The sequence below is a fragment of the Capsicum annuum genome, chromosome 10, assembly GCF_002878395.1.
Source record: "Capsicum annuum cultivar UCD-10X-F1 chromosome 10, UCD10Xv1.1, whole genome shotgun sequence".
Classification (NCBI taxonomy): Eukaryota; Viridiplantae; Streptophyta; class Magnoliopsida; order Solanales; family Solanaceae; genus Capsicum; species Capsicum annuum.
The window spans coordinates 5,753,811-5,779,534 of NC_061120.1; the positions used below are offsets into that span (position 1 = coordinate 5,753,811).

Below are 25,724 nucleotides of genomic sequence, written 5' to 3' on the forward strand. Positions count from 1 at the left end.
AAAAGAAAACAAAAAAAAAAGAGAAATAAAAGATAGAAAAAAATAATAATAATAATAATAATAAAGGAGTGAGACTATGAATTATATTTAATTGATAAGAGATGTTATGAATTATATAGGCTAAATGGGATAATTAGAAGCTTACATTTATTAACCCATGTAGGTCTCAAGCGAATATAAATGATGAAATAAGAATGAGAAAGGGGAAAACGAAAAAAAAAAAAGAATACAAGGAAAAAAGAAATAAAAAGAAAAAAATAGATGAAAGAATGAGAAAGAAAAAAGAAATAATAAGGAATGGGAAAAAAAATGAAAAAGAAAAAAAGTAAATTAAAGAAAAAAAGAAAGAAAAAAAGAAGAAGACAAGAAACTAGAAAAGAAAAAAAACTGAAACTTTAAGTATAGATGGGTGATCTTTGTGTTTAAATGGGTACCCCTATTTTACTATTTTGTTCATATTTGTATGAGCTTTTAAAATGAGTTGAAGTTCATATTTACCCATTTGAAATATGAGTGATCCAATTCACTAAATATGAATTAAATGAACTCTTTTCACAAATATGAGGTCAAGTTGTCACCTCTAATTGTGACCAAATAAACTGATTCAAGACTTAATATAAGTCCGCATTTGCCCAAACGACTAACATTCTTCAATGAAGGCAAATTAGACATTGATTAAAAGTAGCCAAATAATCATTTTGTAGCCGTGTATCTTTGTTTTGGCTGTGTGATTATGTTACATAAATCTTGGTATGTGTTATATTGGTAGCCGTGCATTAGTATATATGTCGAGTGAATAAAAAATACGTTGTCATCATTATTCTTAAGGTTTTAAATTGTTCTTCTTTGGATAGAGATTGGCTACTTGATACGATTATTTAGTTAATTGGAATAGATCAATACAAAAGATGTTGGGGATCAATTACTCTTTCTTATTTATTTTGATAAAACAAATTTATTTTGTCATTGTACTAAAGGTATGAAAACCAGTTTGCAGTTTAAAAGTCAAGATTTATAACTTGTTCATGTGAATCAAAATTACTCTCCTCTTTCAAGCTGGGATGTTTTACATATTCTGAAAATAACATGTTGAGATTGACTTTTGAGAATGCTTGGACAGTAATGGACTTCAAAGTAGTGTTGTATCCTCTCTAACTCGAAGTTGGTGATGTTTTTTTTTCTATTTTGTACATGAATAAATTCTTACGGTCGGCTGATACGTAGACTAAATTATCTTACATTATAATCCTAGGATTTTAATCCTGAACTATTTTATTGGTATAAAATATAGTCACATGGTTGATGGGATAAGATGGGTTATAACAAGACTAAGTTTGATATTTTTATAATATGCTTGGTTGATGATATAAATTAGTTCTTGAATAAATTTATACCATCAACCAAATATGATATAAATTTTATCCATGGAATATCTCAAATTTATTCATAGGATATCCCACCTTATACCTCTTATCAATGACCCGTAAGTTTGTCATGTTTTTCCATTGTCAATTTTCTTTTCCAAAATTTTGTCACATGCCTCCACAAGTGGCATGTATGTCAAGATTGTATGTTTAGTAATTTGTTAAGACAATGTTTTTCACAGTATCTTCAATGTTTCATCTATCAACTGACAAAGATATAATATAGTTTAAGTTTCTATGCTTTCATCCTTTCTCTTAATAGAAAATAGAAACATCAAAAATAACCTGCCCTAATATTTAATGTATATCATGGCAATGACAGGAAGAATTGAGGAGGTACGATTTGATTCCACTATAATATTTGAATTTAAGTGGAGTGATGAAGATTTCAAGATGATATATTTAGAATGTATTTTTATGATGTAATTAATAATTTCTAAAAGTATATTAATCTGTCAAGACTGTTTGATATGGCTGAAGGATAAGTAAGTTTTATAGGTTTTTCTGAGAAGATGAAAGCTGTCATCCTATGAAGGACAGCGAAATAGTGGTCAAAACTTGAACCAAAAGCTGAATACATGAGATACCGGTACTGAACATCGACATGTGTGGTTGGTTGTACTTATGTTAAGGGCAACTGAATATAGGAATACCTAATATAGTTATTACTTAAATGTATTCCTATACTGAATATCGACATGTGTGGTTGCTTGTACTTATGTTAAAATATTGAAGTCATACTAGCTACAATTGAAGATACACCAAGAATAGCAACTTAACATTAATATGATAGTAAATGATGAACAAATCAATTTGGCTTGCCAGCTTTTTATTGTCTATATGCAAGAGTTTTTCTTACCAGTCAAGTTTTTATATGTTTAGATAATCAAGTAATTTTTTATTGGGCTTATTTTTATTTGTTTTCAATGCTTGGTTACTATGAACATCTAAATGAAATGAATATGTTTATTCAATTTATAAAGCATTTTGGGTATCAAGGGTTTGATTGTGCTCAAAATTAATAGAGACATGGGTAAAGTTGAACTATGCAAAAATAATTTCGATAAACATCGTATTAATTTTATATATTAATCAATTATTTGCATGAAAAGTTTTGTGTCACTTTTAGTTTTTAAGAGAAGTGATGGCTATAGTTTTGTGTAAGAGATTTAAGAATTAGAGTTTATGGCTATAATTGTAATGGGTATTGTTGTTATGCTTGAGGCTCGTCAGATGTGATGAAGGAGATACTTTTATGATACATTTAATTTTATTTTAGAAAATACGTAAGAAGTATAAAAGAGTTCATAGATAATATATAACACTATTTTTTTTGTTCTCCGTGCATCGCGCGGATACGTATACTAATCTATATATATTATAAAGTAGAGGACGAAGAAATTTTTGAAAATCTTATTAAATATTTGAATTAAATGATGATACTAAAAATTTTCCTACTCTACGTCATTATGGTTAGTCCGCATGTTTTTGATAACATTAAATATCTGAATTAATCTTACTTTTCCGGCAGATAATAATTAAAAATTTAACTTTCACCAATTAAAAAAATATTTTTATCAGATAATAATTTTGAATTTTTACTGATTATAACTATCTCTATAATTTTATAGTTTTTAATTTTATCTCAAACTCATAATTCTTATCTTGACTTGATTTGAATTTGAACTTTAAAAAGTCTTAAGCCAACTCTTACCATTATCTCTTTTTATAAAAAATATAAATTTAAAAATATTAAATATTTAAATTAAATAATAATACTAAATTTCCCTAACTTTACGTAATTATAGTTATGCTTCAATTCATTAAAAAGAAAGTTTTGGTAATCTTATTAAATATTTGAATTAAATAATAATACTAAAAAAATTTCCTACTTTATGAAAACAATTAATTAAAAAGAAATTTTTAATTAATTGTTGCCGTAAGAGCAAGTGTCTTCTTTTTTAGTTTTTTTTATTTAAATTAATTAAATGAGTTTGAGTTCCTAATAAAATGCTAACTATGTAGTTTTCACGTTTCAATGAGACTTCTCAAATGATTTTCTATTTTTAAAATTTTGAAATTCTAAAGTATTACACAATGATAATTTACAACCTTATCTTTTCTAACAAACTAATATATTTAAAATTTGAACTTGACTAAAATTTTGGTTGACATAAATTCCATATTTGTAACATCCTATATATATCCCCTTCAACACATATATCATTTATGCTTTCCTAGTTTCTTCTTCTTTATTTTTGTTAGTTACAATTATTTTCATATTTAGATTGTGTTTATCTCGAAAAAATTTATATGATCATTTTATTCACAAGATACTAGTATAATAATATCAGAAAATAATTTTTACATTGTTATTGTTAAAATTATCTTTGAATAACTATCAAAGTATGTTAATGCTTAACTTAACTTTTAATTTTTTTATTGTTATTTATGATTAACATTATATCTAATTTTTTTCACAGATATATCTACCATGGTTAAAAAGATTACAGGTAATGTTCATGTTCATCAGATTTGTTTGATTAATTATCAATATATATTGTTCATGGTTAATTTAGTTTTGAATATTTTATTGTTATTTATGATTAACATTTTATTTTTTGAAACAAATGTACCTACCATGGTTTAAAATTCTTGGTCCTACTCAACCGAAAACCTTTAGACTCCAGGGTTTGTCTCCAAATCTCCAGCTTATCATTAACACCTTGTCGCGACTCCTCAATAAAAACTACATCATCCACAAAAAGCATACACTAAGGTACCTCGCCTTGTATACTCCGCGTCAACACATCCATCACCAAGGCGAATAAAAACAGACTAAGAGTTGATCCCTAGTGCAATCCTGTCAAGATCAAAAAATGCTTGAAATCCCCTCCCGCTGTCCTTACCCGAGTCTTTGACCCTTCATATATGTCCATAATCACTCTGTTGTATGCCACAAGGACCTCTCTCGCCTCTAGGAATCTCCACAAAACCTCCCTAGAGACCTTGTCATACTCCTTTTCCAAGTCAATAAATATCATGTACAGATCTCTCTTCCTCTCTCTATATTGATCTATCAGTCTCCGCACTAGGTGAATTGCCTCAGTCGTAGAGCGATCAGGCATATATCCAAATAGATTCTCTGAAATAGACACAATCTTCCTCAACCTCTGCTCTACTACCCTCTCTCAAATCTTCATCGTGTGACTCAACAACTTAATACCATAGTAGCTATTGTTGCTCTGAATATCCCCCATATTCTTATATAGAGGAATCATCGTGCTTCATATCCACTCCTCGGGCATCCTAGCAGACTTACAAATATTGTTAAACAAGTTGGTCAACCACCTCAACCCTACCCCGCTAGAAAACTTCCAAAAATCTATCGGGATCTCGTCGGGTCCCGTCGCGCTGCCTCTTCACATCTCGCGAATGGCATCACTAACCTCCTCAACCTTAAAATGCCAATAATAGCCAAAATTGCGACACTCTCCAGAGTGCTCCAACTCCCCTAACACAACTCATTTGTCCCCCTCCTTATTCAATAGCCTATGAAAATACGACAGCCATCTTTCCTTAATAAGGGCATCGTCAACCAATACTCTACCATCCTCCCTCTTAATACACTTCACCTGATCCATATCCCACCCCTTTCACTCCTTAAACTTCGCAATCCTACACAACCTATTTTCCCCACCTTTCTCCACCTCCTTCTTGACATCTTCTTTCTACCACCAATCCCCTCGATACCGGCCAGACCAGCCCATCGAAATGCTCAATACCTCTCTAGAAAACTCCTTGATGCACCCAAAAACATTATCTCACATATTATCCACGTCCCCTCTACACTCCCACACCCCTATTCTCTCTAACTTCGACCCTATCTCTAACGCACTAACCGGAGTTAGGTTACCCCACCTAATTCTAGGCAAACCCTTCCCACCCCGCCTCTTCTTGCCCTTCTTGATAGCCAAGTCCATCACCAGCAGTCTATGCTGGGTCACAAGATTCTCACTCGAGATCACCTTACAACCCTTACACAAAGCTCTATCCCCCTTCCTAAGCAGCAAAACGTCAATCAGAGTCTTGGCTAACCTACTACGTAAAGTAACAAGATGCTCCTCCTTCTTCGAAAAACTAGAATTCACTACCACCAACCCAAAAGCCCTCACAAACTCCAAAAGAGCAGATCCCTCATCATTCCTAACCCCTAACCCAAAAACTCCATACACATTATCATACTTTAACGGCAAAGAACCGATGTGCCCATTAAAATTCCCTCCTAAGAAAATCTTTTCCGAACTAGGCACACCTCTAACGACCTCATCCAAAACCTCCCAAAAACTCTTCTTCTCCTCCTCGTCCAGACCCACCTGTGGTGCATACGCATTACATATGTTCAAAGTAAACCCTCCAAAGACCAACTTAATAGTCATCACCCTATCACTAACCCTATTAACCTCCACTACCTACCCCCTGAGCTCCTCATCCACTAAGATACCTACGTCATTCCTGCACCTGTCACTACCTGAGTACCACAACTTGTACCCATCTACATCCCTATCCTTAGAACCTATCCATTTGCTCTCCTGAACATATGCAATATTAATCCTTCTCTTCCTAAGAATCTTAACTAGTTCTATTAACTTCCCCTGCAGGTCCCTATATTTCACGACCCTACCCTCAATCTATCGATATTTTTATCTCTTTTATTAATACCTCGCCCTCCACATGACAAACCTAGCCCAACACCAGCCCCCGACCCCACACCCAGCACTCCAGGACATGACCCTATTCCACCATGTGTCACCCCAGCCACTACTCAACAAAAGCACAATAAGAAAATAATTAAAATGTAGTATTTTGTTTACAGGTATTGGAGGGTTGGGGTAAGGGATAAGAATTTTGAATTAATTTTGAAAATATAATGAATAAATTAAATAAAAATTTTTTAATAAAGAAACAAATTACTATCCTTTATATTGAAAAAAAATAGAAAATACATTATTAAACAAAATAAATTTATAATTTTATATTAACAAAACAATCACTTGATAATTATATTAAACAATTTGATAAGTTAATAAAGGTCAATATTAACAATCGAATAATATTAGATAGTGAACAATGTAATAAAGAAAACTGCTGGTCAATTTTTTTTTGATAATTATATGATTCATTTTTTCATATGATTTGATTATGGGATTGTTTGGAGGAGAGGTTGAGAGGGTTGAAGAAGGGTGGGGGTGGCGCAATGGAGTGGCGGCGGCTAAGGGAGAATACATAGTTCAACTAAATTAATTGAACGATGTAATTTTATGAATTATTTATTATAAAATATATTTAATATATTAATGTGATACAATAAAAATTAATTTATTATTTCAAACTAATAAGATAACATTTCTAATGATTTATTTTTCTAAAAAAATTCTGCACATCGCGCGGGCACCTATACTAGTATATATTAAAGCAAAGAAGAGCCAAGTGACATATTGAGAACTAGCCACTTGGTATTTTGGCAACAATAATCTTTTTTGTTGGCAACAAAATTTATTTTGGTGAATAACCAATTGGTAAGACTTATGAAAAAAATTACTATGACCAAAAAGTCATTCCAAAATAAAAATTCTTTCAATAGAGATGTCATTCCTTAAAATATGTGAACAATTAATTTAAACAACATACATAACAATATTATAAAAAGTAAATGTTTATGATTTTACTATAATTGAGTAAATCAATAAAGTATTACAAAAAATCAATTAGTAAATAGAATCACATAACTTATATGAATAAGATTATAATAATCATAAAGTCATTTCAAAATAAAAAAATATTATGAAAAAGATGTTATCCCTCCAAAAATATACTCAATTAATTTAAATAATACTATTATTTACAAATATTTATGATTTCACTACAATTTAGTAAATCAAGAAAGTATTACAAAATAAATCAATTAGAGAATAACTAATTAATAATCAAGTAACTTATATGAAAAAGATTATTATGAAAAATGAGTCCTTCCAAAATTAAAATATTATGAAAAAAATGTCATCACTCATAATGTGTATATAATTAATTCAAATAACAATATTATGTAAAAATGAACATTTATGAGTTGATTACAATTTATTAAATCAAGAAAGTATCAAGAAATATCAATTAAGAGAATAACCAATTAGTAATCAAACAACTTATATGAAAAAAAATATAATAATCAAAGAGTTATTCCAAAATTTAAAATATTATGAAAAAGATGTGATCACTCAAATTGTAATTTTGCACTACAAAATGGAAGAAATTTATTTCAATATATTTCAAGTAATTTTATTTAAAAAATATGCATTCATATTTATTGGAAAAATTTTCATTTGATATATTTTAAGTAATCTATATTTAAAACAATATGTATTCATATTTAATGAAAGGAATTTCATAATTAAGAATAACTATCAATGAGTAATTACACTATCATTTTATATTAGAAAATAAATAAATGATAGTCTTGAATTTAAAGGGAAGGTAGATTGAAAATAAATAACTATTAAAAACATTAAAATGAATATTAGTATACAAAAAATATCGCATAATGTTTATCGAAAATAACTACTACAATTACATAGTCCTAATTAACCAATATTCAAAGTCAAATAAATTTTTTCCTTACAAAGTTATTCTTTAATTGACCAATTATATAACCTTATATATATCTATAAGAATAATTTTGAATTTTAAAATAATCAAATTCGAAAAAGATTCTTCGTTTTGGTGAACAAAATTAATTAACAAAGATTAAATTATCTTATATAAGAATTTAAACGCGCAGATCAATAAAATGAATTAAAAATATATATTTCTTAATGATATATATATATATATATATATATATATATATATATATATATATATAGAGAGAGAGAGAGAGAGAGAGAGAGAGAGAGAGAGAGAGAGAAAAGAATAATGTACCAACTGCAATTAATCTAGAAGTTCTAATGCGATTACAATTTATCACTGTATAAGAAATCTACATTCATTAAAAGCTATTTAATTTCTGCCATAACATGTTGGAGAAGATGAATTGTGCAAGTGATTTCTGCCACAACTTATCTTGTCGTGATAATTGCTAGAATCTCAATTTACTTTGAGTATTGTTTTAGAATAGATTTTTATTGATTTATCAAGTCAACCAAATATACAGGTTATGCTGCATATTCAATTTATTTTCTACATGTTTGGTAAAAACTTTATGAGTCAGTATTCATGTACTTTATGTTTTATAAAAAAATATAATCTGTACTCTTTGAAGATTTAAGTTAGTGATCTTTTAATATGCATATATTTTTAAGACTTATAAAAATTTATATTGGTCAAAATTTGCAATGAGAATTTTAGCAATAACATAAAAATTTATAAGTTATACATTAAATATGAAGAAACTAATATTGATATTAGATAGTTGATTTTCTTGCATTGTAAATATTGTTGCTTTAGATTTTAGTGAGATAATAATATGATTTCAAAAATTAATAAACTTTGATACTAAATTACTAATTCATTATATTTCTATATATTAAGATTAACACTTGATTTGTCTATACTATATTTCTATATGTTATGATTAATAATTAATTTGTAAATTAAATTATGTGATTTTAATAGTATATTAAAAGTTTTGTGATATTGTATTAAGAATGATAGTTAAGTGATCTTAGTAAAAAAAATGACGGTTGCATAACTATCTATGAAGTTTACCCGACACTAGAGTTACTATCTCAAAAGCTATATCTCGAAGATCAAAATTTGGGTGAGTATCTCGTGGCTGATGCTTAATGGGCAATGCTCAAATTCAATAAATCAAATACTTATGAATATTATTTTTTACAAATTCATTATAGTTGAATTCTTACTGCAAATATTATGATACTTTCACTTAGCATATTGTACTAATGTGAAAGTAAAGGTCATTTTAATGTGTTATTTATAAATATTATGCTACAAACTTTCTTAATTTTTTTGTTTTAGTTGATATAAGCAGGGAATGAGTTCAATCATACTTATTTTTATATTTGTAACTTCAATTTTAGAATATTATAGATCTTTGGGTGCAATAATTATTTTGATCTACTTTGTACAATATAAAGGATAAACATGAATAAGATTAATATCTTATTGTACTGATGAACATGAGGGGTTAAGTATTAGTTGAATGTTCTAAGATGGGACGAAATTCAATTTCGATAGTGATTAATATTTATAATTTCATTCAAATTAAGTAAATTGAGAAAGTATGATGGGTTGATCGAAAATAGAGTTGAAGAGTGAATATTCAAACCTATGAAGGACTAAAAAATTTAGTCGAAAAAATAATATACAATAAGATTCGTTGATATTTTTTGGTCCATTATCATAAGAGAATAAGTGAACACTGTGAAATCGTGCACACAGGTTAGGACTTTAGATAATGTTATAAGTTATTTGTTGAAAAAATGGTAATAAAAAAATATGAGAGGAAAAATTAACTATTATTGAGACTTTGCTCAAAATATTTGCCTTGACGCAAAAATATTTTAAATTTATAAAAAATATACTATGACTAAGATCGTGCAAAGGAATGCAAAATCTACTTTGAAAGAAAAATCTATTAAGACAAGAACAAAGAAGGGGAAACTCCTTTCTTCCTCTGGATAAGAGGGTGCAAATTAAAATATTTAATATAAAAGAATTTAAATTTCACGTTAAAATTTTATAGGGAACCCTCATGTGCATAACTCTAAAACATATCTTTCATTAGTTCGTTGTTTTTTTTAATCAAATTTAGAAGTAAGTCAACAACAACAACAACAAACCCAGTGTATTCCCACATAGTGGGGTCTGGAGGGGTAAGATGTACGCAATCCATACCACTACTTCAAGATAAGTAGAAAGATTGTTTCCGATAGACCCCCGACTCAAGACAAGAAAAATTTAGAAGTAAGTCACTTAACTAATAATAATTATGTTAAATATGCATTTTCTTTTGTAATTATATGATTTTCTTTTTTACAAAAAAATCAATATAGATCACAATATTATCTTATATTCTCAAATAATTATATTACAGTATAATATTATTTACACATGGATACAAATTTTTGTAATGAAATATTTTAATTTTATGTAATTAATGATATTAAGTTCAATATTTTAATAGTTATTTTTTTATATTGCATAAATTTATTAATTTCAAATATGTAAACGATATTGAATAATTTTTTTATATATAAAATCAATAAGATAATAATTTTTATAATTAATTTCATTTAATATCAACCGCAACTAGTAAACAAAAAGTAAGTAATTAACACTTCTCCAGTGCATTAACAAAGGAAGTACACTTCTCCATTGCATTAAGAGGAAGCATTAGAGTTTTATTCAGTACACAACACAAATACATAACCTAGAAAATCTCAAATTCAATACACAACACAAATACATGATTTAGAAAATCACAACCTCAAAAGTATTTAGTACCTTAGTACTTAACAGTGTCAAAAGACACATACTTTGAGGCCATAATTTCAGCAAATTCATGCTTCTTCTTTAAGCTTTCTCTAGAGCAATATTGCCACCAATGGCGCAATGGTTGCTAGCACAGCTTTTCATGCAAGCTCCAAACATCTCTTTATCTGCAAAATTAACCAGAAAAATTGATGAGTCGATCATTAATTTTATTGAGCCGCCTCTATTTATACATCATAGAAGATAAAATAAATGGTAAACAATATACATCACATTCCTGTAGAAACTAATTACTCCCTCTCCCATAAGTTTTCATTATTACATAATGTATCATTAAAAACGACACTGATACATTGTGTTGTTGTGGATACATTGTAGACAAGAAATCCTCCAGATATACGTAGATGCGCATTAAGACTTCCAGATACATGGTTAAGGTATCTGAATATATATATGGTTCAGCCTCAGATACATTGCATATATCCGCTTGTACCTAGGGGATTACAACATGCATGTATCTAAGAGTTACGACACGTATCCACATGTATCTAGGAGTTATTATTAAGAAGTGGAATATTCTATAATTAATTTAAATTAAAGAAGAATAAGTAAATAAGGAGAGATGCTTCGGGACTAATAAGGAGTTAGCAAGCTTCTTATATCAATATTTGATTTTAGGACATTAATTTTATTGAGTTGTCCGTCCATGATAGAAGATAAAGTAAAAACACAGAATGAATGCAAGTGGCTAGAAAGCCAAGCAGTGTTAGTCAGTTACCGTTGTGAAATTGAGCACAAATTGCAAGAGAACATCCAACAGTACAAACAGTAGTTGTACGGTTTGGAGTTTCAATCTCCTCATTTACAAATGGGGAAAAGCAACCCGTGAGGCAATTAGCTATGTCGTCAGCTTTTTTGTTGTCAACGAAACATTGTATCGTACATGGTCTACCACAACTAACGATGCACTTAAGATAAGTTTCTGGAAATATCGCCTTAGGTGCACATCCAATCAGACATGTTATTGAACTAGCCATAGCATTGTGCTCTGTCATCACAAGAATTGCAACGAACAACATTACAACAACTTTCATTGCCATTGAGAGAGAGCTAATAATTTGAACAATAAATATACTTGTTCTTGTTTTTTGTTTGGTGTGAAAATAAGATTGCCATAAGGAGCTATTTATAGAGGAAACATATATCATTATATTGTTTTTAGATTATTATAACTAAGATAATTTGTGTGATGGAGAATCAAGGAGGAGCCAAATCTTTATCCAAAATATATCAATTGAGACCCGACCCCCGAATTCGCCCTAAAATTATACTTTCTCCGTTTTATAATAAATTAATTATTGAATTTTGGCACACAGATTAAGGAAAAAGCATTAAAGACATAAATTTAACACAACTTTCCATTTATACCCCCCAAAAAAAAACTGACCTTGTAATACCTTTTCAAAAGTTAATTGGTTGTCAAATCATTAGGGTAAATTTGGAAAAAAAATTCAATGATTCACTTATTTTGAAGCACCAATAAATACCCCAACAATTCACTTATTCCGAAACGGAGGGAGTACTATATTATACTCTCTCTCTCTCTCTATATATATATATATATATATGTATGTATGTATATATATATATAAAGTGTGAATGCCTTAGAAATGTTATTTGAACTTTTTGTCATTCATTAAAAGTCTTTGCTTTTGACAAAATCATCTTTTCACTATTTTTTCCTGATATTTAAGAGTTGAAAAAGAATTAAATATATTTATGGCAAAACCTTTCCTTATTAGAAGTCATCGAAATTAATGACAACGTAACTAATACTTTTTCCATTAGTTAAAGAACTCTAAATCAACTAAATTTGATTTTAAGAAGATTTGAAAAATTTAGAAATAAATATAAAAGCATTAGAATAAGAAAGATTTAAGAAGTACCAAATTTTAAAAGTTTTGAGTGCGTAATAAGAATGTAATCAATGATTTTGTAAAAAATTGATTTTAGGAACAAGGAAAGATTTTAATTATAGCAAAAATAAATAAAAAAAAATCGTACCATAACTATGATTCAAATTGATGAGTCTCTCTTAGCCTCTTGCAGCAAGGGAAAGAGGTACTGCATGACAAACACAAAAGTGATGATCGATCAACCACATGAAACTTCTGTTGGTAAAATATATATGTGCTTAAACTAAAATATATGTTTATATTTACATTATTATATTAAAATGTGAAAGATCTTTGAAAAGTGAGTTGAACTTTTACACTTCACTAAAAATTTTCACAATAGATAAAATTATTTAATTTTAAATAATCAAACATACACGTGCGAGAGATATGAGAGAGAGAGAGAGAGACTCAGGGGCGCAATTGAGATTTCAGCATAATCCCGTTTGTGATACAAAATGAGACCTTTTGGGGAAAAATTGTCCAAAAATTATACTATGAAGAATCTCTTAAGGATATGAGACCTTTAGGGAAAAAATCATACAGACTTGACCCAAAGAACATGATATCACACCATATAAGAGTTTTTTAGGCTGACTGAGTGCAACAACTAGTATCAAAGCCCAAGTCTGGTGGGATGAGTATGGTGATTGTGGCGAAATGATGGGGTGTGGGGATTGGTTTGGTTACCCTCACAAGCTTGGAGATACACACATGGAGAAGCTAGTTGCGAGCTTAATTCGGTTGTCATAAAAATACTCAAACGATGTGGGTGGTACATGGTGAATTTTGTGACCCGTGGATGTTGGTGATAGGCTACGTGGAACTTAATTCGTGGGGGATATAATTGAGCATGCAAAACGTCATCATATTATTCACCTCTTTACACGTCAGCAGCGCGTGTAATACACACACATTGCATATTTTTGATGATTGAGTAAAAAGTGTCAAAATGACACATCGAAATGCTAGTTGAAGTGCCAAAAATAAACACCATCTACTTTAGGTGCCAAAGTAAAAGATCGTGCAAAGTTTAGATATCTGTCGATGTATTTTGCTATTATTTAAATATTATATTCATTAAAATAATACAATACAACAACACATTATACATTATGAAAAACTATACGTTACAACCATCTCCTCTCGTGCTTTAATACTAATACTTGAGCACTAGAGTTTTATTCAACACATGCATAACAATTACATAATTTAGAAAATTATAACAACAAATTAATTTTTTAAGGTCATAGACACATACTTTTGTTGCAATAATTTTACTTAATTCTTAAATGCTTCTTCTTAAGCTTTCTTTAGAGCAATATTGCCAATGCAATAGTTCGCACTGCAGCTTGTCATGTAACTTTCATACTTTTACGTGTCTGCAAAATTAATCAAAAAGCATAATTCTGTAAAGTAAGATTAAATATATAGTGTTATTAATTACATAATAATTTTTAACAAAAAGCATAATTCTGTAAAGTAAGATTAAATATATAGTGTTATTAATTACATAATAATTTTTAATTTATAACTCATACAATTGATATTAATTGTATGAAAATTCTATTTATCTCACAAAAAATGAATCCAGACCTTGTGGACAAAGAAAACCGGTTTGCTCCCCTTATTTCATTTTATTTGAGCTCTATATTAGAAATAGACATTTTAATTCACTTATCCATTTAAGATTAAATTTAATAAAATACACCTCTAATTAAAATTTTATTAAGGGTTGTGTCAAGTCAACACGGACCGAGCAAGGATGAAGCGGATGGAATAATATGTTACTTCTTCCGTCCAATAATACTTGTCCACCATTGACTTGACACACATGTTAAGAAACAACAAACAATACGAGTAATTTTACTGTATCACGGTTTGAATATAATAAATTTAATAATTTGGGAACTTCATCGAGCAATGAATAGTATTTTACAACAGAGGTAAAATGAATAGAAATAGATAAATTATTCATTATTTTTTCAAACTGGACATCAAGTTTTAGTAACATGAATAAATAATGGTGAACGGAGGAAGTAAAATTGCACCACATGAAGGAGTGGTAGACTGGTAGTTACCATTTTGGATGAGAAATTTGTAACAATGTCCTAGGGAACAACCAACATTACACACTTGATTTTGAGTTTCAACTTCATCAGTAGTGTCAAGTGAGTTACATATGCACTTTTTAACACAGGGAACAATGCAGATAGGATCGACTGTGCACTTACTAAGACATTCCTGATAACATGATTCAGCGTCTCCGGTATTTGATATAAACAAAAGCATAGCAAGGAACAACACCAATTCAACTTTCATTGCCATAATTGGGAAAGTTTACTTACAATATAGTGAGTTATATAATATGAAAATTGTTATTTTGATTGATGTAAATCTAGGAAACATATGTTACTCCTCTGTTCTAGTTTTTGTGACATAGTTAGAATATCGATAGTCAAATAGTTTAAACCCGCTATCAAATCTTTTAATCTTTTTGAAACAAAATATACAAATTTGAAAACTGTGTAAAAAGTAATATATTCAAATTATAAAATTAAGGTCAAATATAGACTTGTTTAAATCTCAAAATTCAAAAGATGGCACAAACTAAAACAAAGGGAGTATTGTTTTTTCATAAATTTCCTTAGTTACATTTTGATATTCCTTTATAAAACTTTGGCTCCACCAATTTTGTATCTCGTGACTAAAATTGACATATCTATTGTGTTTTCTCATATTCCCTACTTAATAATATCAATGTACTTTGACTCCACCAACTTTGTATCTCGTGACTAAAATTTGATATATCTATTTTGAATTTTTATGTTCCTTACATAATAATATCAATGTTTTTTAACATAAATTATGATTCTGTCACTATATTTGACAATAAATGTGATCTCAATTTAGCAAATAAGATCTACCTTTTGTAAATATTTGTCTGGACAGAACTTTGATTCAAAATTTGTACGCCTTTGAAAAAGTTAATTGAATATGTTCAAATTATTAAGTCAGAACTCAATAACTTAAAAGAAAACAAGAATCAGTGAAATTCGCAACTCTAAGTTCTGACTCTCATAATTGTAAGCTAACTTTAAACTTTAATACTTAAAATGGGAAGTGAAATTATACGTGGCAAGTACCACTTTTGCATGTGGAATCATTAAAGGATAATTTTCATAAATCTCAATTGTTTAGCATCTAGTTACATTCTATCCTCACTTTATTCAAAATTACCTAAAATTTTAAATTTTGAATTGATTGGATACATTACATAGTGTCGCGATACACTACTTAAGCATTGTTGCGATACACTACTTAGGATCGCAATACTGTATTACTTAACCAGTTCGTGACATATCATGATCCCAAGTAATGTATCGTGATATAAATTAAAATTCAAGATTTTTGTAATTATTTTAATAACGAAAAAGAGTCAAAACTACCCTTGAACTATTTGAAATGAAGTAAAAATATCCTCCACTTATTTTTTGATCGAAAAATACTCCTCCATTTGTTTTTTAAATAACAAATACCCCTTCATTTTTTTTGTATCACAAATATCCTTCTCTCTCTAACCAAATATCATCAAGCTACCCACATGAAAAAAAAATGTCATATGACTAATCCACATCAGCATCCCTTTAATACCAGCCCACGTTGTCATGAAAAAAACCTCTAAACCTTGCTCCTTTACACTTTTCTTTACTCGCGGCGATTTGAAAAACTTGAAAAAGTTAACACTAATCATTGAATTTGTGTAGTCATATGAACTTCATGTGCAATTGGGCATTGTTCAAGTGACTTTTCAAGCTTTTGTGTTTGTGCAGTAATATAAGTAGGTTCAGATTGAGCCCCAGCATTGTTGGTGTTCTTGTGACAACCCATGTCCTAGGATGATCTAGGCTAGGACGTCTTTCTCAAACACTACTTCTTGATCTTTTCTTGATGGCGTGGGCTGGGTATAAAGTAGAATGCTGATGTGGATTGATCAGTCTGATGACATTCCGTTAGACAAAAGGATATTAGTGAGCCAAAAAATAAATAAAACATATTTTTACTCTATTTTAAATAATTTAAAAGTAGTTTTGACTCTATTTTAAAGGTTGAAATTTTAGATAATAATGATAAGTCAAGATGTGGTATGATGTAATTTATGTAATTTCTTTAGGGGTAATTTAAAAAAAAAAAAAGTAAAAGAAATTGGTTAACATTTTAATTCTCAAGCCTAAACTAATAAATTAGCGTTTTTTCTTTGATCGCGTGATCCATTCATAGATATGGTCTACTTGGTCATTCAATTAATACTTTATATAGTACTGCGTATATTCTACTTAACAAAAGCAATCGCAACTTACAAAAATTTGTTGGGTTTTAAACAAGATGGCAGTGAGCTCACTCATCTAAAATTTTCAATATTTATTTTATCAAATTTTGAACACCCATATAATTACTAGTGGCGATAGGTCCGTGCTAAGCTTCAACTTTTAAAATTATTATGAAAACGGTGAAATAAATTATTATTATTAAATAGTTTTAAATAATTTAAATTTTAATTATTCTGATTTATAATATATTTTTTCTATTCCAATTTAAGTGACATCGATATAATTTCGAGGGTTAAGCAAATATCACGATTGAAGTAGCGAAGCAGACATGTCTTAAAAGATTTATAATAACTAATTAGAAGTGATATAGCAAAATTTTTATACAAAAATATTTGTAAAAATAATTTAAGTCAGCCTCATATAAGATGTCAAATTAATTTAAAACATAAAGATTTAATTTATCATTTCATGTCTATTTTACTTTTTTTATCAAATTTATTAATTTTTTAATATTAAATGATTTATAATTAGAGGTAATATAATGTAGTAAATCACAGTTGAAACAGCTGAAGCAGACATGTCATAAATGTCTATTTTACTTATTTATTTTATTTATTATTAATTTTGTAATACGTAAATGACATATATATAATAATTAATTAGGGGTGATATAGTAAAATTACGTAGCAAACAGTGGTCGACGACAAGCATGTTGATCACCGAAATAAAAAAGTTGTTAAAAAAATTAAAATTTGATTTCCTTGTTTACGTATTTTATGCTTAATTTAATTGTACCTGATAGAAATTGATATTCTAATCACTCAGATCTTAGATCATAACTATGTATTTAATTTTTTGTTTACCTTTTTTTGACAGAGATATTACTATTGCAAAGTACTTTATCCGATCATTTTTAATTTTTAATTTTTATTTATATATTTATTTTGTCCTTGTTATTAAATATTATTTATAATCTAATACTTAAATCACTTATAATGACTATTTAGAAGTGATATAGTAAAATTATTATAAAAGTTACATGTGAAAATTTTTTAAGTTACTTACACGTATAAGTCGTCGAACTAATTTAAAACATCAATGGCTAACTAATTAGAAGAGATATAATAAAATTAATACAAAAAGTACTTATAGGAAAAAATTTAAATGGACTCCATATAAGTCGTCTAGTTAATTTAAAATATCTAGAGTTAACTTATAATTTGATGATAATAGTAATTAATTGGGGTGATATAATAAAATTACGATTGAAGTAGCTGAAGCATGCATGTGATAAATGTCTGCTGTATCTTTTTTAATTAAATATTATTATTTCTCAATACGTAAATGACTTATATAATAATTAATAAGGAATATTATAGTAAAATCAGATCAAAGCAGCTGAAGCATGCATGTCATAAATATCCATTTTACTTTTTTTTAATTGTGTATAATTAATTTTCTAATACGTAAATGATTTATATAATTAATTAAGGACGATATAGTAAAATCACGTTCGAAGCAGCTGAAGCAGTCCTATCATAAATGTCTATTTTAAATTTTTTATTATTTTTTAAAAAAGCTAATACATAAATGACTTATAATAATTAATTAGGGGTAATATAGTAAAATCACGGTTGAAGCTGCTGAAACAGGCATTTCGTCCACAAGCTGTCTGCTTCAACAACTTATTGTCACTTATATATTAGTAGTAGAAATTTGTTATTTTGCCATTATGCGTACTTCTTTTAGGCTTGTATTTAAAATTCTCATGATCAAACATCAACTTAGAGCTGTATTTGACATAAAGTGATTTTTTTAAAAAAAAAAAGTAAAAAAATAAAATCTCAGGACCAAACAGGTAGGATTCAAGAAAAATCTCCAAATAACAAAAATATTTGGATGAATATGTTTGGTGTAGTTGAAATTTAAAATTTATGAATTTTGAATTACGATCAAACTTGTAACCATTCTTTATTATTGTGTTTCACCATTAGATATACATTACATATATTATTTGACATATTTTCGAATATAAATATAAGATTTAAGAAAATTGAATTCTTTCGAATCCGCAAGTATTATATTTCCTCCACTCATGTATATATCAAAATCCTTTAATTAATATTATTTAGGTACGAGTTGTGCCAAATGCAATTCTTAGGCATTGTAATTATATTTAAAAGTATTTTAAATATGTATAAAAATTTAATTGTTACATAATAACCAAGACGAGTTATAAATTTGATGATAGTTGATACAACTCATAAAAGTCAAATCCTAATTCTCCAAATATTTTTGTTATTTATGGATCCTTATTAACTCTTGTTTGATACTAACATTTGAAGATTTGCAATTATAATTAAACTATTGTTTTCTGTAGAATATTCTTGAAACAACTAATTGTAATATCACTTGCATTTCAAGCATTAAAATTTAAAATTAACTTGTAGATATGAAAATTAAAATTTAAAATTATAAATTTTATTGATTATAATTTATTTTTTTTAAGTTATTGAATCCTGACTTAATAATTTACATATATTCAAGAGAGGATATGACATAGAACCATGGAAAATCATATTTGGTGGAAACTGAGTTGGCATTGGGATCTGCATTTTGTGATTGTTCTATTTACACTTCATGACAGATTTATGTAATATGGTGGAAAATATCAACCATTGTTATCGGGAAGCAAATCTAGTTGCAGATACTCTATAACAAAACAAACTGCTGATGCTATGTTTATATTGCGTAGCCTGGCTATTGGCTTCTACCAATCAGACAAATGCAACTGCCAAGCATTATTAGGCTCAGGTATGACAAGTCAATTTTCTTTTTCTTTTTTTATAAAATTTCATTAGGTCTCATGTATGTGGGCTAGTACCACTTTTTGCTGGTGGAATCATGAAAGGGCAATTTTCATAAATACTAAGGCATGGTGGAATGTATAAGAATAATATAAAATATAATGTATTAATAATATTTATATTAATAATATTTATATTTTTTATGCAGTATTTGATTTGATGTATTAAAAATAATATAAATTACATAATTTTTAAATTTTTTTTTACAGAAATACGCTTCATATATATGTTAGAAAGGATGCGGAAAATTTTTTGAAGGATAACAATGTCTTTAATCATGTTAATGCATTTATTAGATTCATTACATTGTTAATACCATAAATTTTAAGATATTAGTAATACATACTTCAATACATAATAGAGTGTATAACTAATGTAAGCATTAGTTATATATAGGATAAACAAATAAACCAAACAAAGTACTAGTAGTATACATTAAACTAATGCATGCATTAGCTTTGCAATACACTCTATCAAATGATCCCTAAATGTTAAGCAACTAGTTACATTCCATCTTTATACTTTTTAAAATTACATAAAACTGTAAATTTTGAACTGATCGGATAAGTAACATAGTATCGCGACACATTACTTAGGCGGTATTGCGATACATTACTTAGGATCGCGATACATTATTTAATCGGTCCCATAATGTAGCGCGACATAAATTAAGATCCAAAACTTTTGTAATATTTTAACAAAAAAGGACCAAAACTATCCTTGAACCATTTGAAATGGAGCAAAAATATTCTATGCTTGTTTTTTGACTCAAAAATATCTCTTCGTTTGTTTTTTGGGCTAACAAATACCCCTTCATTTTTTTGCCTCACAAATATACTTCTCTCTAACGAAATGCTATCAGGCTATCTACGCAAAAAAAATGAAAAAATTACATAACACCACAACTCAACTTTATTAAATCACATAAAATTTCTATCCTTTTTATTAATTATCTATCTCCCTTTATTTTTTTAAAAAATAATAGAATACATTCACATATTCATAAATTTTCGGATACATAATTTTAATTATGTATCATCCTTTGATCTAGTTAATGTATTATGTATCTCGGTCAAATAATTTTAGAAATAGATGTATCTCAATAATTAAAATTATGTATCTCAACTTTAAAATTATATATTCGGATGTTAATTATGTATCCGAGCAAAAATAGAGTAATTAAATGTTATATTCTTAAGTAAAAAATTATAAAATTATGTATCTCAACTTTAAAATTATGCATTTGAATATTAATTATATATCCAAAAATTATAAAATAAAGAATTATTTATACTTTAGTAAAGAGTAAGAATAGAGAATAATTACAGATAAACTTTTTGAAATTTATCCAAGTTTTTCAAATCGAGCCCCACTATTGCGCAATATAAGTAGGTTCAGATTGAGCCCCACCATTGTGCAGTAATATTTAACTTTATACAGTAGTCTGTATATTTTACTTAACAAAAGCAACGCAACTCACAAATATTTGTTGGGTTTTGAGCAAGATGGCAGTGAACTCACTCATTGCAAAGATTTTAATATTTATTTCATTGAATTTTGAACGTCCTTATAATTAAATTTATTTGTTTCGCCATTGTTCGTATTATGTTTTTTGAGTAGGCTTGCCTTTTAACTTATTGAGGATATGATCCTAGATAAAAAGTTATGGAGGAGGTGGATTAGGGTAGAATGATAGTAGGAATGAGTGTGTCAGTGCTTGCTATAGGACTTTATTATTCATATTAGTAGCTACCGTGCTAGTATTATTTCAGGATGTTGTATTATTTATTGTATTACTTGGTAAATTTTGTCTATGATATTATTGAGTGTGGTGTTTTCTATTGTATCTTATCTTTTGACTATTTTTTTCTGGATTGTTTCATCTTTAGCTGGAAGTCTATCGGAAACAGTTCTCTATATCACCACTGAAGTAGTAGTACGGATTTCGTCGTATACTTACCCCACGTGGTGAATATATACTGCATATATTGTTGTTGTTATATATTCATTAAAACAATACAACACAATACAATACAACATTATATGAAAAAACGATATGTTACAGTCATCTTCTCTCGTGCTTTAATACGGATACTAGAGCACTAGGGTTTTATTCAACACATGCATAACAATTACATAATTTAGAAAATTATAGCCACAAATTAATATTTTAGTGTCATAGACACATATTTTTGTGGCAATAATTTTACTTAATTCTTAAATGCTTCTTCTTAAGCTTTCTTTAGAGCCATTGCAATAGTTCGCACTGCATCTTGTCATGCAACTTTCATACTTTTCCTTATCTGCAAAATTAATCAAAAAGCATAATTCTTTAAAGTAAGATTAAATATATATTGTATTATTAATTATGTCACACCCCTTTTTTTCACTCCTAAAAAGAATTATTTTAAAGTTTGAAAGGGTTTTTATTATTAAGTGACAAAAGATTGAAATTTTGTTTTGAAAAAGGATTATTTACATGTTTTATTCAGAGTCGCCACTTGACAAATCCGGTGTGCCAAGTCACCTTTGAAAGATCCTTTTCAAAACGATTTGACTCTTTAAACTGGTTTGCGAACAGAGATTCCGGCTAAGGAATTCTGTTGACCGAGGGGAAGGTGTTAGGCACCCCTCGGTCCCGTGGTTTGACCATGGTCGCTTGGTTGAGCATATCGGCTAATTTGACACTACGAATGTATAAACCACACAAAATCACACAAAACAATCAATCAAATAAACAAAACAAAACAAATCCAAAATATAGTGTCCAATCCAATTATACAGTCCAAAATAACAAAATTGCGAAAAATATAAATCCTAGTCTAACCTATACTAATCCTAAACTGTGTTTCCATGCTCTACCCGATGCCTCGGGACTTGATCACGAACAACCTTCGAGTACAAAATACTTCGGGGCATTCCCCGGCGAATAAACACAAATACTCCGGGGCATTCCCTGGCCAAATGATACACTTGATCCAAAAAAAAAAAATCCATTCAACACATATTTCAAGCATTCAATATTCCAAGAGTCCTAAATTTGCCTACCCGACCTACTTTGCCAATCAATTCTCGGCCTAAACATTGTATTATCGAAGTTATCCAAAATCGATATCTATTCCAATTAAGATTCAACAATCATGAATCAAAATGCAACAATATTTACTTTATCAATTTTTCGATCTCTTTCCCCAAAATCCAACTTAACCCCAAATCAAACTACGTGATTAACATACTTTGCAACAAGATGGACAATTAAATAATGAGTGAAATTGCTCCAATCAGAATCAACCAAAATCACACTATTCAAAAATATTCACAAAAAATAGGAACAAAAGATGAAGAATCGACCTCAATTGATGACTTTATTTCGACAACTTGCGATGGATCGGAGCTCGCAAATGGGACCTCATCGAAACCTCAAATAGAAATGGATCACAATGGAAAGCAGTCAAATTTGCTAGTTTTCCCTCATTCAAACCACTCATTGTTCTCGATCTTTTCATCGATTTCAGCTCCTCCGGCCAGCACTCTCTCTCGATTCGTTTTCTTCCTCACGCAGATCTCTCTCTACCTCTCTTGAATCTTTTCTCTCTCTTGGTTGCTCTCCACGTTTCTCTCTCTATCTCTATGATTTCTGTGTGTATGTGTGTGTGCGATTTAAGGTGTGTCTGTGCGTGTGTTGCGGAAAGAAGAAAAGAAGAGAGCCAAAATGGCATCTCTTTAAAGATGATGATAATCTTTCCCCCCTCCCTATCTATCATTTTCTTTCTCTTATATATGTACAGCTGGGTGTGTATATGTATGGTGAGGTATGAATGAATTCAACCAAAAAAATGGACTAGAGTGTGTGGGCCTTCGTGAATTGTGAGTGTGATCCATAGAAAAAAAAAAAAGATCCTGTGTATGTATGTATTTGGTCTCAACCAATTCCCTGTGGACCCCCTCTTTTATTTCTTTTGTTGTGTTTTGGTTAAAAGGAACAAAAAAAAAAGTAAGGGGGGTGCCTAGGGGGTGAGGTTGGGTAGGGATAGCGAGGTGGTTAATTGTGATTGGGTAGGTTGTTATAACTTTGTTATTTTTTGTCTTTTGTGGGATATAATCACACGGGTGAGGGCACGTAGTAACACGGGGATAAAAATGGTAAAAAAGCTTTTGGGGAAGAACAAAATTACGTGTCTACATCATGCCCCTCTTTGCATGTAAACACAAAGTGTTTTCATACAAAGAAGTAGACAACGAGACTGAATTTTAACCCGATCATTATTTAAAGGAAGAAACAAAAGGCAGAAGGCCAACCGAGTTGGAGAGTCGAGTGAGGTCCCATCGAGTTCCGGTCCGCGGCTCTGTCATTAAATCAAAAATGAAAATTTCCAATTAAAAACATAAATTAAATTACATAAACTATATCTATGCAGCTTTCCTTGATTCTTGACTCGCTACTTCATCACCCTATTCTTCAGGTGGGCTCCTGACTTACAATTTCTTCACCCTGTTCTCCAGGCGAGCTCCTGACTTGCAATTTAATCACTTATTGCTTGGTTTTTAATTTCTTCACCCTGTTCTTCAGGCGGGTTCCTGACTTGCTATTTTTCGATCTGTTAACTTTCAACTTTTCACCTTGTTGCTTTGTTTTCAACTTCTTCACCTTGCTGCTTGACTTTCAAATTCTTCACCATGTTGCCCGACATTTTATTTATTCGTCCTGTTCTTCAGGCGGGCTCCTGAAATCATATCAAAACTAAAAAGAAAATTATCCCAAACAAAGATTATTATAAAGAGATTTCCTTTGCTAGAAAAGTGAAGTTCCAAACACAAAAATTAAATTTTGCCCCAGTTTATCATCAAAGGACTTTTGTGAAAGTCACATTATTATAGGAATCAAAGAGAATGACTCGACTAAGAGGTACGTCTTATAGGAATCAAGGGGAGTGACTCGAATAAAAGGTACGTCTTATAAGAATCAATTGGAATGACTCGACTAGAAGGTACGTCTTATAGGAATCAAAGGGAATGACTCGACTAAAAGGTACATCTTATAGGAATCAGAGGAAGTGACTTGACTAAAAGGTACATCTTATAAGAATCAAAGGGAATGACTCGACTAGAAGGTACGTCTTATAGGAATCAAAGGGATTGACTCGACTAAAAGATATGTCTTATAGGGGTCAAGGGGAATGACTTGACTAAAAGGTACATCTTATAGGAATCAAAGGGAGTGACTCGACTAAAAGGTATGTTTTCTAGGGGTCAATGGGAATGACTCGACTAAAAGGTACGTCTTATAGAAATCACGGGGAATGACTCGACTAAAAGGTATGTCTTATAGGAATCAAAAGGGATGACTCAACTAAAAGTTATGTCTTATAGGAATCAAAGGGAATGAATCAACTAAAAGGTATGTCTTATATGAATCAGGGGAAGGTACGTCTTATAGGAATCAAAGGGAATGACTCGACTAAAAGGTACGTCTTATAGGAATCAGGGGAATGAATCGACTAAAAGGTATGCCTTCTAGAAGTAAAGGTTCAATTTAAGAAGTGTATCACCCAACAAATGAAAACTAAAATCCCTAGACCAGAAAGTGTGTCTCCGAGGGATATAAGATGATGAATTTTTACTATGATTTAATTATCAAAC

The 25,724-nt window shown here is 29.4% G+C and overlaps 1 protein-coding gene and 1 pseudogene across 1 annotated transcript; one reads left to right on the top strand and one right to left on the bottom strand.

The window, feature by feature from the left end:
* The window catches only part of LOC124888082, a 141,479-nt pseudogene that overhangs the window by 105,904 nt on the left and 9,851 nt on the right, over positions 1–25,724 (top strand).
* On the bottom strand, positions 10,786–12,182 carry LOC107845775. Its single transcript, XM_016690256.2, has 2 exons — positions 11,710–12,182; positions 10,786–11,098 (listed from the first exon to the last, which is right to left on the bottom strand). Exons 1-2 carry the CDS (start codon positions 12,137–12,139, stop codon positions 11,013–11,015), a joined length of 516 nt encoding a protein of 171 aa, XP_016545742.2. The 5' UTR covers positions 12,140–12,182; the 3' UTR covers positions 10,786–11,012.